General features: G+C 44.4%; 1 protein-coding gene across 1 annotated transcript; it reads right to left on the bottom strand.

Moving 5' to 3' along the window:
• Positions 1-3,287: 3,287 nt before the first annotated feature.
• Positions 3,288-12,372, bottom strand: wnt2bb (wingless-type MMTV integration site family, member 2Bb). The gene is made up of 5 exons (XM_044038438.1): positions 12,137-12,372; positions 8,353-8,573; positions 5,584-5,861; positions 5,119-5,383; positions 3,288-3,527 (listed from the first exon to the last, which is right to left on the bottom strand). Exons 1-5 carry the CDS (start codon positions 12,316-12,318, stop codon positions 3,298-3,300), a joined length of 1,176 nt encoding a protein of 391 aa, XP_043894373.1. The 5' UTR covers positions 12,319-12,372; the 3' UTR covers positions 3,288-3,297.
• Between the last annotated feature and the right edge of the window lie 3,484 nt (positions 12,373-15,856).

Below are 15,856 nucleotides of genomic sequence, written 5' to 3'. Positions count from 1 at the left end.
AAACATGCCCGCCAGGTCCAAGTAACACTATACACGTTTCACTCGCCCGCTTCCTCCTCACGTCTGCTTCTTTTTCACTTCTGTCTCAGAAAGTTCAGAAATTCAGCAGAAGCCTGTAAAACACTCACTCTCCTGCACCAAAAGAAAACCAGTGATTTTAACATCTCACACACACAGGAGACATTTAAAATCCTTTGTTCAGATTTATTTTAGTGACACAAAGTGACCACACGAGGCAGCAGAGGACCAGCAGCTCCTGTGACTCCACAGATTTGCCCTCTGGACTTTGGTGTGGGAGAGTGAGCGGTTTACAAATGTCAGTTTCCTGTTGTAAAGATTTGTAGATTTGACTTCATCCAGCAGCAGGACACTGAGACTCGTCTTTAGAATGGTCTCATGAGGGACAATAAAGCTTATCTTATCTGTCCCACACCAAAAATGAACCACGACATAAGACATTTGGACTTGTTTTTAATGTGAGTTCTTTGGTTACATCGTAAACTAATGAGTATACTAAGAGCTTTTGTGTTTTTGGAGTTAGAAATCAAGATTTTCTGTCACAAAATTAAAATGACTTCTTTTAAGTTTCTCTATTTAAAAGATTTAATGCTGTTGCTGCTGCTGCTGCTTGTGTATTTTGTCTTTCTTTTTTACTGTAAAGCACTTTAAAATAATGTAAGCTCCTGCTTATTTCTAATTTCTCTGTACATATTTAAATTCTTTGCAAATGTTTAATTTTGCTTCATATGTTTCGTTTCATTTCTTTGATTTCTCTACACATTTAATTTACATTTATCTCAGGTCAAAAATCTATCTATCTATCTATCTATCTTTCTTTCTATCTATCTATCTATCTATCTATCTATCTATCTATCTATCTATCTTTCTATCTATCTATCTATCTATCTATCTATCTATCTATCTATCTTTCTATCTTTCTATCTATCTATCTATCTATCTATCTATCTATCTATCTATCTATCTATCCATCCATCCATCCATCCATCCATCTATAAAGTGTAAATGTGGGAGCTGCTGAAAGCCTCCTGACGCTCACACATCATCATCATCCTGTTTTGAAACATCCAAACGTTCCTTTCTCTGTTCTTCACCGGTTCTAGACAGTTAGAAACAGGTGTTTGGAAGGGGGAGGGGGAACAGGGAAGGGGAGGAGCTTGTGAGTCAGTCTCCCCCTCGCTCTCTCCAAGTTTTAAAGGTTGATTCCAAACAAATCGACAGCAAGAAGCCAGCACGATCCAAATGTCCCCGCGGAGTTTTCGAGTTGAATGTGTTGAGCTCTGTGTCTCGTCAGGAGTCTGTGGAATAAACGAGGGAGTGAGCAGGACGAGTGGAGGCAGAGGAGATTACGGGGAAGCTATTCCCCTTTGATAAGTCGGCCAAGGAGCCTTTGATTAAACGTGGTCCCAGCAGGAGCTCACACTGGCTCCTCTGTGGCACGGCCGCGTCCAATCACCGGCTATCAACAGCCGCGGGTAATTACAGCCGTCAAGTCGTCAGCCCGGGAACCACCTGGAATTCCACATGGGGGCTTGGTCGGACCTTTAATCAAACACCCCCCCACCCCCCGCCCCGCCCCTCACTGATAGAACACACCCCACTCATTGTCTTATCTCTGCTGCAGAGTGTGTGTGTGTGTGTGTGTGTGTGTGTGCTCTTCACCTACAGCTGCACAACATATTGAGTGAAGCTTCAACATCTGCGGCCGACAGGGACACACACATGAATAACAAGACTGGAAACAGCTGCCGCTCCTCTGCCTCGTGGTCACTTTGTGTCACTGAGGTCATTCAGAATGACCTCAGTGACACAAAGTGACCACACGAGGCAGCAGCTGAAATCCCTGTGAGTGGTTTACAAAGTACACTGTTTAACAGTGACATGACGTAACGGACATGTTCCTAAGATATCGCAGACTGAAGCCAACATTGATTAGTGTGTGTTTTTGTGTGTCGTGGTCAGGTGACTCGTTCAACCACCTGAAAATCACAGTTTTCCAATTCCACAGTCAAGTCTCTCTGATTCACGTTTTAAGTTCCTTCCGCGTCGCTTTGAGTCAAACGTGTAAACCACCAATCACCACATTCACTCGTGGTTAAAAAAACACTGAAAAGTCCAAAGAAATAATAATAATAATAATAATCATATGTTGTTGTCGTTCCCTCCCTTTACACTCATTTCCCAGCTTTTTATGACGATTTCTCTCTATGCAGACGACACACGCCTCGTCACAGCGTCACTCTGCGAGGATTAAAGATGGAATATGCAACATTCAGCCTATAGAGGAGGTCAGCAGACCATGATTTGATGAGTGAGCGGCTCCTGTGTGTTGGAAGAAGAAAACAAAGATCCCAGTGTCGTACTAATGCACCATATATTTCATTTGAACTTCTGTTTAGATGAGGTTAATATACACATTGTTATACAAGCAAGCTGGAGAGCAGAGAAGTGACATCTGTCTGATGTTGTGGTTACGTGTGACTGAGTGAATCATCCAGGACTTAAACATGCTGAAAACTAACGTACGTGGTTACAGGTTACTCCTCCCTCGCTCCCTCCCTCCCTCCCTCCCTCTCTCTCTCTCATGTAGTGCAGCCTCGTCCGCGGGCGAGGAATGAAACACTTAAACATTTTAAATAAATCACTTTTTTTGTTTTTTTACAGTTGCATAATGCATCCGTGCATTTACTCATCTGTCTCCATGTCCTCCGGTTGTCCCGCGTCCGGACTCCCGGACGTCCACTTCTCAAAGTGCACTCGCAAAGCTTCTCCCCAAAGTCCGAGTGAATACTGTTTTGGGTCAAATTTAAAAAGAACAAAAAAAACAAGCGTATTTTCCCCCACGAGGATAAAGAAACTATGTGAGTAAATGATGTTGTTGTAATAATACTGGATATGTTTGAAGGCTCAGTTCATGTAACATGTGTCTGTTAAAGCGTCACAAAAGCAGCAAACTCCCGACCGCGCGCCACAGAAAAGCCCCATCCGTCCGGAGCCGCAGCGTTCCGCTCAGCTTTCACTGGTTCTCGCTGCTTTTCCGTCGTCAGATCCCAGCGCTTCAGTCTCGCGGGCCGTTCACACACAGGGACTATGGGTAATAATTCATATTGACGGGTATTGGATTCTAGTGCTTTCACAGAGACGAGGAGACAAGCCATGCAACGATGAACCGGACGCAGCGCACTTTTCGGACAAACTTTCCCAGAATGCCATGTTTCTACAGGACGTCCTGCAAAGGGGAGGGGCGGGGCTGCTTTGCATGTGGTGGGGGGCGTGTCCTCAGGTCTGGTCCAGCCATTCGGCTCGTTTGGGCGCCTTGCACGTGTGCACGTCCACCGCCTCCTCGCAGTCCTTGCACTCCACGGCGCAGCACCACTTGAACTTGCACTCGCACTTGGTGATCTGCTTGACTCGCGTGGTGTCGTAGCCCCGCCCACAGCACATGACCTCGCAGCCGTCGGTGCCGCGCGACGTCTTGTTGCAGACGCGCCCGGCTGTTCCCAGAGAACCTGCGCCAGAGCACAAAAACACAACAGTTTCACGTTGACGGTCAACAGTTAAAGATTGCTTTTTAAACCACTTCAAGCAGAATTCAACAGCTTCACATTCATTGAGATGGTTCAATGTCTTAGTCTCTGTCTCTACTGCCCCCTACTGTCTGTTAGTGGAAACCTATCCTCAGAATCACGGCCAGAGTGAAAATACAGAAGCATGAAAAACAGACGTCGACCGACGCGGACACGGATGGATGAATGTTTGCGGTGGTGTCGTAAAAACATGTGAAACTGTAGGGGGAGCTCTGTCGAGAAAAAGCAACCAGACTCATCTGTGAGCGCCGTGTGGTCGCAGGCAGGAAGTGCCGTGTGTCCAGGGTGTGACCCCGCCTTCTGAGATTGGCACCGCACCCGCCGTGCAACCCTCGTGTAGCCTCTGTGCCAGTGTGTGTGTGTGTGTGTCGTCCCCACAGAGATTAGCGCCGGTGTTCAGTGTGAGAAGCTCCATGTTTGAGCAGCTAACTGTCACAACAAGCTGCTGGTACAACAACAGACCCACACACACAACTATGCAGTGTTGGTAGAGCGACCTATAGTCGCAGTGCCTTTCCCAAGCCACCGCTCCCTTTGAAGCCGCGGTGTGTGTGTGTGTGTGTGTGTGTGTGAGGGTTAAATGGACAGTGGAGCGTGACAGACAGACAGACAGACAGGCTCTCACACTCTGAGGCCCACTCTGCCCTCCAGCTATGCTTAGTTCAGACAGAGAGACACAGACAGAGAGGTGAGCTGCTTCTGTCCCGAGGCTGTGGATTCCAGTGTTAAGGTGAGGAAGAGGAGGGGGGAGGATGGACCAAGGGGCGAGGGAGAGACAGTTCCAGCTCCGCTCAGTTTGGTATCAGTCGCATTGTTTTCCATAACTTCACAGCTCCTCCTCAACAGGGGGCGGAGTCATCGTATCACGCCTGACGGAGGACGGAGTTCAGCGACTGAACGTGTCCGTGATCCAGACTCTTCAGCAGAGAACAGTCGTAGCTGTAACTGCACGATGCTAATATATCAGCAGCAGTGATCGCGTATTCACAGCACTTTAACGTGGAGTTGGTTCCTCAGCGTCTTGGACAGACAGGTTCTGGCTCACGATCTCTGTTCCAGTTCATCCCAAAGGTGCTGGATGGGGTTAAAGGTCAGGGTCTTCCACACCAAAGTCAAACCAAGTCCTCACTTTGTCCACTGGGACACAGGCATGGTGGAGCAGGAAAGGTGGACACAGAGTTGGAAGTGTAGCATTGTCCAAAATGTCTCTGTGTGTGATGAAGCGTTCAGATTGTCTTCACGTGGAGGAAACATTTACATTTGCTGCGGTTTGCAGACAAATAAAGTGTGTGTGTGTGTGTGTGTGTGTGTGTTTGGTTGTGTTGACAGAAGCTGACAGAGGTCAGGTGGTCACGGAATCACTGTGTCCTCAGGGGACAAGGATATTAGCTTCCACAGACATCACAGAGGAGACACACACACACACACACACACACACACTAGTCATGCATGAACATACACACAACACAGCGAGGTCGATCCATCACCGCGACGACGACGCGCCGCCTCTCACCTGCTGCTTTGTCCTGTAAGCAATAATCCGGAGAGTTCTCGAAGTAGACCAGGTCGTTCTTGGTGGCCTTCCTGAAGGCTTTGTTGGCCACGGCGAAGCCCGTCCCGTCCTGGTTCATCGTCACCTCGATGGCGCCGTTGTATTTCCTCCTCAGGTAGTCGCCGGTCTTCCTGAAGTCCGACATGGCCATCCAGCACGTGCGCAGCGTGCAGGAGCCGCTCACGCCGTGACATTTACACTTCAGCTTCATGAATCGCTTCACGGCCTGAACACACACGCAAAAACAGAATCTTTATATTCTTACATATGAATATATATATATGACTTTTCCCACAGGAAACTGACGTTAGTAAACCACTCACTCTCCCGCACCAAAGTCCAGAGAGGAAATCAGTGATTTTAACATCACACACACACACACACACAGGAGCTGTTGAGAGTCTGCATGGACTTTGGTGGACTCACTGTTCTGCCGCAGCGGTTGTTGTGCAGGTTCATGAGCGCTCGCGCGTCTCGCACCGTCCTCTCTTTGGCGTCGATGAAGGCTTTGGCGAACTTGATGCCGTAGTTGATGTTGTCGCTGCAGCCGCCCCAGTCGAAGTCCCCCCGCTCGTCGCTGGCTCGCCCGCGCTTGTGCGGGTCGCAGTGACACGTCTTCAGCTTGCCCTGGCTGCAGGCGCGCGTCAGCGCGTACACCACGCCTGCCGACGAGATGGCGTAGACGAAGGCCGCCTCGCGACTGCCTGTTGGACAGAGAAGGAAACACGGAATACTCCATATTATACAAGATAAAGTACCTTAAAGTGATACTTTTAGAATAAAAGTACGTAAGTATGTGACCAGAAAATCACTTTGGTAGAATTAAAGTCACTTAAGTCACTTAAGTATTTAAAATTCTATTCTTCTTAAGTTCTTAAGTTTTAGACGTAAAAGTAAAAGAGTGAGGATTGAGCCATGGTGGATCAGTGGTCTTTTAACTGGAAGGTTGTGGGTTCACTTCCTGGCTCTGCTCTTCTATGTGAGTGAGTGAGTGAGTGAGAGAGCGAGTGAGAGGAGTGAGAGAGTGAGAGAGAGTGAGGAGTGGGAGAGTGAGTGAGTGAGAGAGTGAGTGAGAGAGAGTGAATGAGTGAGTGAGTGAGAGAGAGTGAGTGAGTGAGTGAGTGAGTGAGTGAGAGGAGTGAGGAGAGAGAGGAGTGAGAGAGTGAGTGAGGGGAGTGAGTGGAGAGTGAGAGAGAGAGTGAGTGAGAGAGTGAATGAGTGAGTGAGTGAGTGAGGAGTGAGTGAGAGAGTGAGTGAGTGAGTGAGTGAGTGAGTGAGAGAGCGAGTGAGAGAGTGAGTGAGTGCATTATAACACTGGGATGCACGATATTGGACCTTTAGCCGATATATCGTGAGTGTTTGGGCCGATAATCGACACCTCCGTCTTTCCTTTTGCCTGCAGGTCTTTGGTCACACGTGAATCTTCATGGGAATTTACAGGAATTTGTGGACACTAACGGGAATAAAGTTCAGGTTGTGAACTCCTGGTTTCTCTCTCCTGTCTCTACCTCACCTCCCTCTTGTCCTTTCTCTGTCCCCCATTTCTTCTTTCAGCTCAACCTGTCTTTGTGTCTGGTTCTTCCTTTTTTAAAAGTTTTTTTTAATTAGTTTTTTTCTCTCCACTGATGCCACGCGCCCATTGTGGCAATTGGCTGTTGAAGCCACGCCCCCCTACACATGACATCACAGGTGATTTGTACAAACCAAGGACGAAATGAAGTAAGATATTTGATCTATGATGTTAAACTGTTCTATCTACCTAAAATTTCTCAGCTAAATTCTGGAAATTTACCAGGAAATTTCCACATATTTGTTTCTGTGTATGTAACACAAGGTCAATTTTACTTTCAAGGTTTCAGCCTCAGAAAGTGCCAAGTTCCAACCACAAATGGAACACTGCTGCCCCCGATGGCCGCTCAAGAGAACGCAGGTCTCAGACACTTCCACAACAACTGATTTACAAGTCACTCAGTTTGTGTTTCTGCGTCGCGTAGAAAACCCATGTCATGACGACTCCGCCCACATGGAGGAGGAGCTATGAAGTCATAGAACATGATGGTGAATCTTCTAAGTGTGCAGCAGAAGAACAACACTCTGATCTGAAGCTGCCTTCAGATCAGAGTGACGTGCACTGGAATGTCCCGTCTGCTCTGTGAGGGTGAGGAGGGTGAGGAGGGTGAGGAGGGTGGAGTGTGTGTATGGGGGAGTGAGGTGGAGGAGGAGGAGGAGGAGGAGGAGGATGACACTGCTGGTCATCGTTCAAACCTGCGCTGTTTGTCTGACAGTGAGAATATCTCTAAATATTTACATCTACATTACTGTTTATTCCTCTGCACCACACACACACACACACACACACACACACACACACACACACACACAGCTTGTATCTACATATCTGCTACTTCTTTCCATGCATCATTAGCCACACACACACACATGAATAACAAACTGAGGACACTTTCCTCCTGAGTCCTGGTCCCACCCGAGATCTGAAAACCACAACTCTGATCAATGATCCCCATAAATATGATTGTTTTTATGTGAACATGGGGATTAAAATAACCACTTTACTTTATACAGGGTTCCCACACCTTGGTTGACATCAAATTCAAGCACTTTTCAAGTACTTTCCAGGACCAATTCCCTCAAATACACGGACAAGGAAATATCGACTTCACTTCTTTCTTGCACAGAATTCAAATTCTGTCAATTTTCAAAAACTTTTAAGGGCCTTGAAAAACAATGTTCAAATTCAAAAACAGGCCTTAAAGGAGCCATGAGAACCCTTAAGGGGACACCAGTGGCTGGAGACATTTACCGAAATATCGACTTCATGTCTTTCCTGCACAAAATTCAAGTACTTTCAGTGACCCATGTCTATTTAAGGGCAATTTTTTAAAACGTTCAAGGCATGGAAAGTTTCCCATTTGGAGTATTTTTTTTTTTTCAAAATTCCTGAACTACAGTTCCCGAGGAAAGATTCTGGAAATTTTGCAACCTGAGTTGCCAAAATGGCTGCCAGTTTCCTCCTTGCTGTCACTCAAAGATGAATGAAAAATAAAAAGCTCCATGACTCATCATTTAATCGCCACTGCAGCTGGATTAAGACGTGTTTTTGTTTTTTTCCACATCCAAAACACTCAGATCTCACGGCCGCATCAGCTGCAGGGACGTGGACACGCGTGGACTTACTGCGTAGCAGGACACGTCCGAACACGGTGTGGTCGCGGTCCAGCGTGCTGCAGTTCCAGCGGTGGTGTCTGAACTGGTGCTGGCACTCCCTGATCCACTCCTTGGTTCCCTCGCCGATGGCCTGCATGATGTCCGGGTGACGCTGGCACAGTTGCCGCTGCTTGTTCACCAAACCTGGGATGTTGTCGCAGATGACGCGGGCCCCGAGAGCACCGATGTACCTGAGGATGCAGGGAACACCAGAGAGTGCCAGGTGGTTCCATGTCACAGTTATCCTCATAATTCATGTTATTAGTGCAGAAATGTCAACAATATCTACGTTTACATGTTTGTAAACCACTCACTCTCCCACACCAAAGTCAGTGATTTAAGCTGCTGGTCCTCTGCTGCCCCGTGTGGTCACTTTGTGTCAATCTGAATGAAAGATTTTAAAAGCCGAATTTTACAAAATAAGACATTTGAACTGAGTGACGGAGGCAGCAGTGGATCAACAACTCCTGTGTGCTGTGATGTTTAAATCACTGATTTTCTCTCTGGGGTTTGGTGTGGGAGAGTTGTCGGTTTAACCTCAGTTTCCAGGTCAAAGAAGTCTATAGTTTATTGAAATATATCATCCACACGCAAGCTGGTGTAGATTTTATGAGGCCAGACCTTTTTTTGTAAGTGGCTAAAACCAGATCGCTCCATCCCTAATCTGCACTGGAACTGGATTACAGTGTGATGCAGTGACTTACAGCTAAATAGATAAACTGTAAGTGCCCTCACACACACACACACATACACACTCACTCACTCAGAGGTGGCGAGTGGCAGCAACAGTCCTATATGAGTCACAGTTCACTTAACAGTTTAAGGTTTTTGTGAGTAGGAGGAGAGTGGAAACCATTTACTCTGCTCTCCAAATAAATAAGCACTTAACCTCTCCCCACAGGACCTGTGTGTGTGTCTGTGTGTGTGTCTGTGTGTGTGTCTGTGTGTGTGTGAGAGAGAGAGAGATCACGTCATAAATCAGAGATCAGAGGAGTCAGACGTCTCCAATAACCCTGTCAAACCAAGACGGCGTCCCTCTCTGTCCTCGCTGTCCCTGATCACTTCCTCCAGTCTCTGATTTTCTTTACAGAATCAACATCACATACTTTTCCAAAACACGCTTAAAAAAACCCTGATCTCCATCTCGTGAGATCTTCTTTGCCGAGGTCACGGGGAGCGTTGGCTGTGTGGTCGTGTTTTACGAGGCTGGTGGAGAGGCTCCCTGCTCCCCAGAGGAGGAGGAGGAGGAGGAGGAGAAGGAAGACGAGAGTGCTCATCAAAGGAGGAAAAGAAAGCCAGAGCAGCGAGTCACACTTAATTTTCTCTCTGTGACTCGTAGGTTTTATGGCGGCGTAAATCTGCATCCACGAGTCTGAAACAACACGCTTTCGTGATGTGACTGCAATAATCTTAAAATTCGGCTTTAAAGCAGACTAAGATTATTTATTTATCCTGCTATGATAATCCAGATTATGGTCATTCACCAGAACAAAGTTTGAATGAATTAAACATGCTCATTTTTATGTCAGGAGGGATGTTAGCTACAGCAACAGCTACTGCAGCTACAGTAACCACATCAGTGTTTGACATTAGCAGCTAAACTAGCTAGGTACTGTAGCATACGCATTAGACAGTAGCAGCTAATGTAGCCACACGCCGCGGCAATAGCAGCTAATACAGCCAGATACTTCATGTTTAAAGTTTACATTTGCATCTCCTGTAGCTACAGTAACCACATCAGTGTTTGACATTAGCTGCTACTTTTGTCAGAAATTGTGTTGTTAGCAGCTAATGTAGCCAGATACTGTGACAGTGATGTTTGACGTTAGCAGCTAATGTAGCAGAATACTGTGACAGTGATGTTTGACGTTAGCAGCTAATGTAGCCAGATACTGTGACAGTGATGTTTGATATTAGCAGCAATGCTATATTGTGATGATATTTGACAGTGTGTGCTAAATGTAGCCCAGTGATGTTTGATGTGCAAATGTAGCTGAATAGGTACTATGACAGTGATGTTTGACGTTAGCAGCTAATGTAGCCAGATACTGTGATGATGTTTGATGTTAGCAGCTAATGTTGTGCAGCTAATGTAGCCAGATACTGGGACAGTGATGTTTGACGTTAGCAGCTAATGTAGCCAGATACTGTGACAGTGATGTTTGATGTAATAGCAGTGACAGTGATGTTTGATGTTAGCAGCTAATGTAGCCAGATACTATGACAGTGATGTTTGACGTTAGCAGTTAATGTAGCCAGATACTATGACAGTGATGTTTAATGATAGCAGCTAATGTAGCCAGATACTGTGGCATCTACGTGTGATTTGAGCAGCTTTAGCCTCAGTAGCTGCTACAGAATTAGCTCAATAACCTTGAGCTTTGCCTGATGTTTTGCGATATTTTTCGCTGCAGTATAAATAAAATCAGTAATTTTATAATAAATAAAAACATTTTTGAATGTCATACTTTTACAGGTTTTTTGGGGCCTCACATCTTTTTAGGTCATACCGGACACCTTATTTGTTTCCTAACGTCATATACAGTACGTCTCACTTTATGATGACCTTTGTGTGATGTTTTTGCCGCCTCGTGATTTATTTAAGATGCTTTTGACATTTTACCAGATGAGAAAATATTGATGTCTCTCAGCAAAACATTAAAATACAGCAGTGTAAACAGAGCGAGGCAGATTTCTCCTCTCATCATCGTCCTCTTCCTCACATATACCTCACAGAGATAAGATGTTTTATTTTGTTCCTCAGCTCCTCTTTGATCACATACCCTGGTTTATACAGTCGAACAGTATTCATGATTTTCTTCTCCACCAGAGGAAGCTCACGTACCACTGGTGGTACATGTACCACCGTTTGAGAACCATGTCATTAGATAATTCAAAGTGCTTGTAATCATGACACCGTCCACCAACTGGTGCAAAGGCAACAAAAGTAAAACTTTTCTTTTTACTTTTTTCCCCCTTTTAAGCAAATGGGACATCCCATAATAATAATATCTGAGGTGTTGAACACACACACACACATAATTTCATGTATGTTTTTGAGCAGTGAGATCTTTGGTTCCCTCTCATCTATGATCTACATGACTGACTGTGTGGTATTTAAGTGAAGTTATTAGTGTGTGTGTGTGTGTGTGTGTGTGTGCGCATGCGCGTGTGTACCTGGTGAATTAATGACTTGTCTCCAGCTGAGCTGAACACACACATTCAGTCAACAGCAGCACTCATAAACTGCATTTATTACTTTATTAGTATATTAATTATTATTATTATTATTGTTGTCATAACACACTGAAACAAGAAGAAACTAAGTCATAATCAAATAGAGCTTATTTATTCTCATTTAACTGGATTTTTGCTTTAACTTTAAAAGAAAAAAATTTATTAAACCTGAATGTACAGTGTTTTTTTTTTAATAAATTCAATTTAAAAAAGAAGAAAGCCTAATCATTTTAGTTTTAATGTGAGGAAAACTTTCTGCTTCAATAAATTAAAGGATACAAATCTTTTTTTAATGGAAAAAATATTTAGCTGTGAAATATTTGGAATGTGTTTTTTTGGAAAATGGTTGAAAATCATGAGATTTAGAGATTCGAGTTCAACTCCATGACAGGTCGAGGATTAAAGGCTCAGAAACAGTCTGGACTCTTAATGATTATAAATATCATAATAATTGTTTCAAAACAAAATAAAGAAGCTTGTGATGATGGTGATGATGATGATGATGATAAAGACTCACCACCATGAAGAGTCCACGCGCGGTGTGAGCAGCAGCAGCAGCAGCAAACACGCACAGTAAATCCTCGAGCTGGCACCAGGGCTTTGGCACGAAGGAGCCCGGGATGAGAGTCTGACTCCCGGGGAAGCGCAGCTCCGCGTCCGCGGCGCCCGGAGGCTCAGAATGTGCTTTAACCGCAACATGGATCACTCTGCGCTCTTTTTCTCCTTTTCAACCTTCCACAAAAAAAGCCCCCAAAATGTTTAAGAATAAAAAAAGTTTAGTTCAGCAGCTTTGATTCTCCAGCGCGAGGCTCCATGCTGCGCGCGCGCTGCGTCCAAGGTGCCATGTGCGCACCAGACTGCGCCAGAGCGTCTGCGTTTACCTGACGACAGAACAACAAGTGTCCGCTTCACACACACCTTTACACACACTATACCACTCTAACACACACAGACACAGACACACACACAGTAACACTGTAACACACACAAAGTGATGTGAAGACAGAGGCTGGAACAGATGCTGCTCAGAGAGTGCGCGCGCGCTGAGATGATCCACACCGGAGCTCTGCTTTATCAGAGGACAGAGTCAGAGCTGAGGGAGAGAGAGGGAGAGAGAGGGAGAGAGATGAGGGAGGGATGAGTGCTGAGAGCTGCTGTCTCTCATTGGACAGAGCAGATTACAAACTTTATCAGACAGGTTTTTTGAGGAAATTAAACACAAATATGACTTAAAATGTCCACTAATTATGTGCTCAACATTTATATACATATGTACAGTATACAGTATGTATATAAAGTGGAACAGGGCCGGCCCAAACCTTTATGTGGCCCAAAGCTAAAACCCAATACATGACAGGTTTATTTGGACATTAAACACAAATTATGACTTAAAACGTTGGCAAATTATGACTTAAGTTAAAAAAATCAAAAAAAAATCAATACCACAGGGAACAGGATACACCTGAGAGACAACGAGACACAGGTGAGAGTGATGAGGGTGGGCAGGTCATCCGGAGACAACCATGTGTCAAAATAAAAGCACACCAGTCCCTGAAATACAAAAACTCAAACCAAAAAATAAATGAAAATAAAGGTCCAGGTAATTTCCCAAATAAAAGTGTTTGTTTTTGTAAGTAATGACATAAATATCACGATAAAATAACACATTATGAGGCAAAAATCGATCAATAAATAAAATAACTCATTATAATTAATGATATTGCCATGTCACTAAACCCATAAACCAGTTCATCAAATAAATAATATAATGTATCTACTGCCCTCTCTGGGCAATCACCAGCTACTGCATTCAAATTTTACCATTGGTTATTTTAGTCACCTCTTTCTTCACTCGTTATTATTGATCTTATTGGAATTCCTGAAATTGTTCTCTGGCAACGATTGCATTTTCGAGGCACTAAACATTGGTGAAATCAGACGAAAACTGGCACGCAAATCAGAACTGTCACAAAATTTCATAAAATAAGGGTAATATGTAAAAAAGGTGCAAAATGCCTTAGTAGCGCCCCCAAAGGTGAAACCCAGTAGGACAAAGCCGAAACTAAGTTGCACTAAATTTCACAAAACTTGGTGGAAACATGTCATAGCCCGAGACAAACAAAAAAGTCTATTGGGACTATGGCCTCAACTCAACAGGAAGTCAGCCATTTTGAATTTTGGTGTCCAATTTGCATGTTCGGTAAATGAAGACGCCTGTGCGTTGATCTCACCAACTTAAAAGAAAAGTGTCAATTTGTACTACGACACATCAAAGATGAAAAGTTACCAAAAGGTCTCGCAAATTCAAAAGGGCGTGGCTACGGCAAACGGCAAACGTACATTGACTGATCTACAAGAAACTTCATACATGACATAAGAGACCAAATCTTAACACGTCTATGGACATGAGCTTGACCCAACAGGAAGTCAGCCATTTTCACTTTACCCGACTCTTACCCGAGACAACAGGAAGTGACCTGGAACTTTGCCCAACATTGACCGATCTGCACAAAACTTCACACAAGACATCAGAGACCCGACCAGAAAACATCTGCACATGGACTCTGACTCAAGGGTGTAGCGCCCTCTGCTGGCAGGGCCCCGGCTGTGAAGGCAGCTTTAATTATAAGTTGATATTGACATGTAGCTGAACCCCTGAACCCCACTCTCTGACATGGGAAGGTTCAGGTTTGTGTGGTTCTGTACAAACACAACGTAAAACAAGTCAAGATTCTTGTCTCAGTGTTTCAAACTCAGTGTTTGAGGAAAACTCTCAAACTCATGGCTTCAAGTTTTGTATTTGTTTTGGTAAATGATCGATAATTACATAACAACCTTTGATTGTAATGTAAATTTGGGCATATTTTCATTTGATTTGCAGATTTTGCAGAGGTGGAGAGATTGTCTGTTTCATCTGTCCGGTGTGAAACGAGTGCGTCCTGTGGCGACATATATTTCTCCTTTAATCCTTTTTTGTTACGTCAAGCTGCAAAATGACATGTTTATGTCACAAATCTATGACATCGTCTCATCTCTCAACATGTGCATGTTTAAATATTTGTCGTGTGGCACCTGAGGCCGAACGTTAAAGCGAGAGAAAAAAGAAAAGAATGTGGGAGAATGTGTGTGGTTAAATATGAACCACATGTGTAAGAGACGGGAGTGTTTTGACAGCACACACACACACACACACACACACACACTGTACATTGTATCATCTTTACCTTTTGTTCCCACACATTTCAGGTCGTCCTCAGGCCTGGACATTTAAAATCTCTGATTGTTCTACTTGGTCCCTGAATGCCTCGTCAAACATGATCGCAGTCAACAATTTGTGGTTATTTTCTCCTCGGCGTCCGACTTCAGAACACCAGAGTGGATTCAGCTGAGATTCCAGTCTCACAAACACACCAGGAAACAAAAATCTGGAAAAAAAAATCCCTGTCGGAATTGAAAGTATTAGAATTATTAGTGTTAGCTGTCGCATGTGGGTAATTTGTCAAAAAGCCTGAGAAAACAGCCCCAGTGTTTACCCCAAAGTGGCTGTTGATGCTAAGCTGCTTTTCAAGAACACACACACACACACACACACATTCTTATACAGACATAATGCATTCTCTAACCCCTTACCCTTACCCTAACCATGACAACTAAATGCCTAACCCTTAACTTAAACCTAATTCCAACCCTAAAACCAGGTCTTAACCCTGAAAAAAGCCCTTTACAGTTGTGTGATAGTTTTGTATGTGTCGACCTCACAAAGATGCAAATACACACTCACATTTACAGATATAATGCATTCTTACATGCTTACCTGAAACTTAACCATCGCAACTAGATATCTAACACTAACCCTTAACCTAAACTCAGTATTAACCAAACCATGAAACCAGGTTAGTACCCTGACCCACCCCCAAAAAAGCCCTTTAAAGTTGTGGTGGTCAAATGTGAGGCTGATTGTTTGGATAAAGTGAAAATCTTGGGGCATACACGGCAACCCAGGTTGCCAGTTCGAGTCCCCGCGAGGTCAAGGGCTGGTGTACGATGGCAAGCGGTTTTAACATTTGCTACAGTTACAGACAGACGGATATCTACAACATCGTTATGACGATGGGAAACTTAATTCAAGATATCTGAAGAGGAAAGTGTAGATATCGTCTAAAGAACTAAAGATATCCTGAACTATCTGCAGTTCAGTCACAGATATTGGTGGTGAAATGGTAAAACAGCGTGCCAC

The sequence above is a fragment of the Solea senegalensis genome, linkage group LG11 (genome assembly GCF_019176455.1).
Source record: "Solea senegalensis isolate Sse05_10M linkage group LG11, IFAPA_SoseM_1, whole genome shotgun sequence".
Lineage (NCBI taxonomy): Eukaryota > Metazoa > Chordata > Actinopteri > Pleuronectiformes > Soleidae > Solea > Solea senegalensis.
This window is presented reverse-complemented; position numbering and strand designations above follow the sequence as displayed.

Excerpts from the sequence above, each read along its gene's own strand:
- wnt2bb (XM_044038438.1), bottom strand. The coding sequence starts at position 12,318 with ATGTTGCGGTTAAAGCACATTCTGAGCCTCCGGGCGCCGCGGACGCGG. Across the intron at positions 8,574-12,136 it reads CGCGTGGACTCTTCATGGTG|GTACATCGGTGCTCTCGGGG; the intron begins GTGAGTCTTTAT and ends CTGCATCCTCAG. Across the intron at positions 3,528-5,118 it reads CTTACAGGACAAAGCAGCAG|GTTCTCTGGGAACAGCCGGG; the intron begins GTGAGAGGCGGC and ends GCTCTGGCGCAG.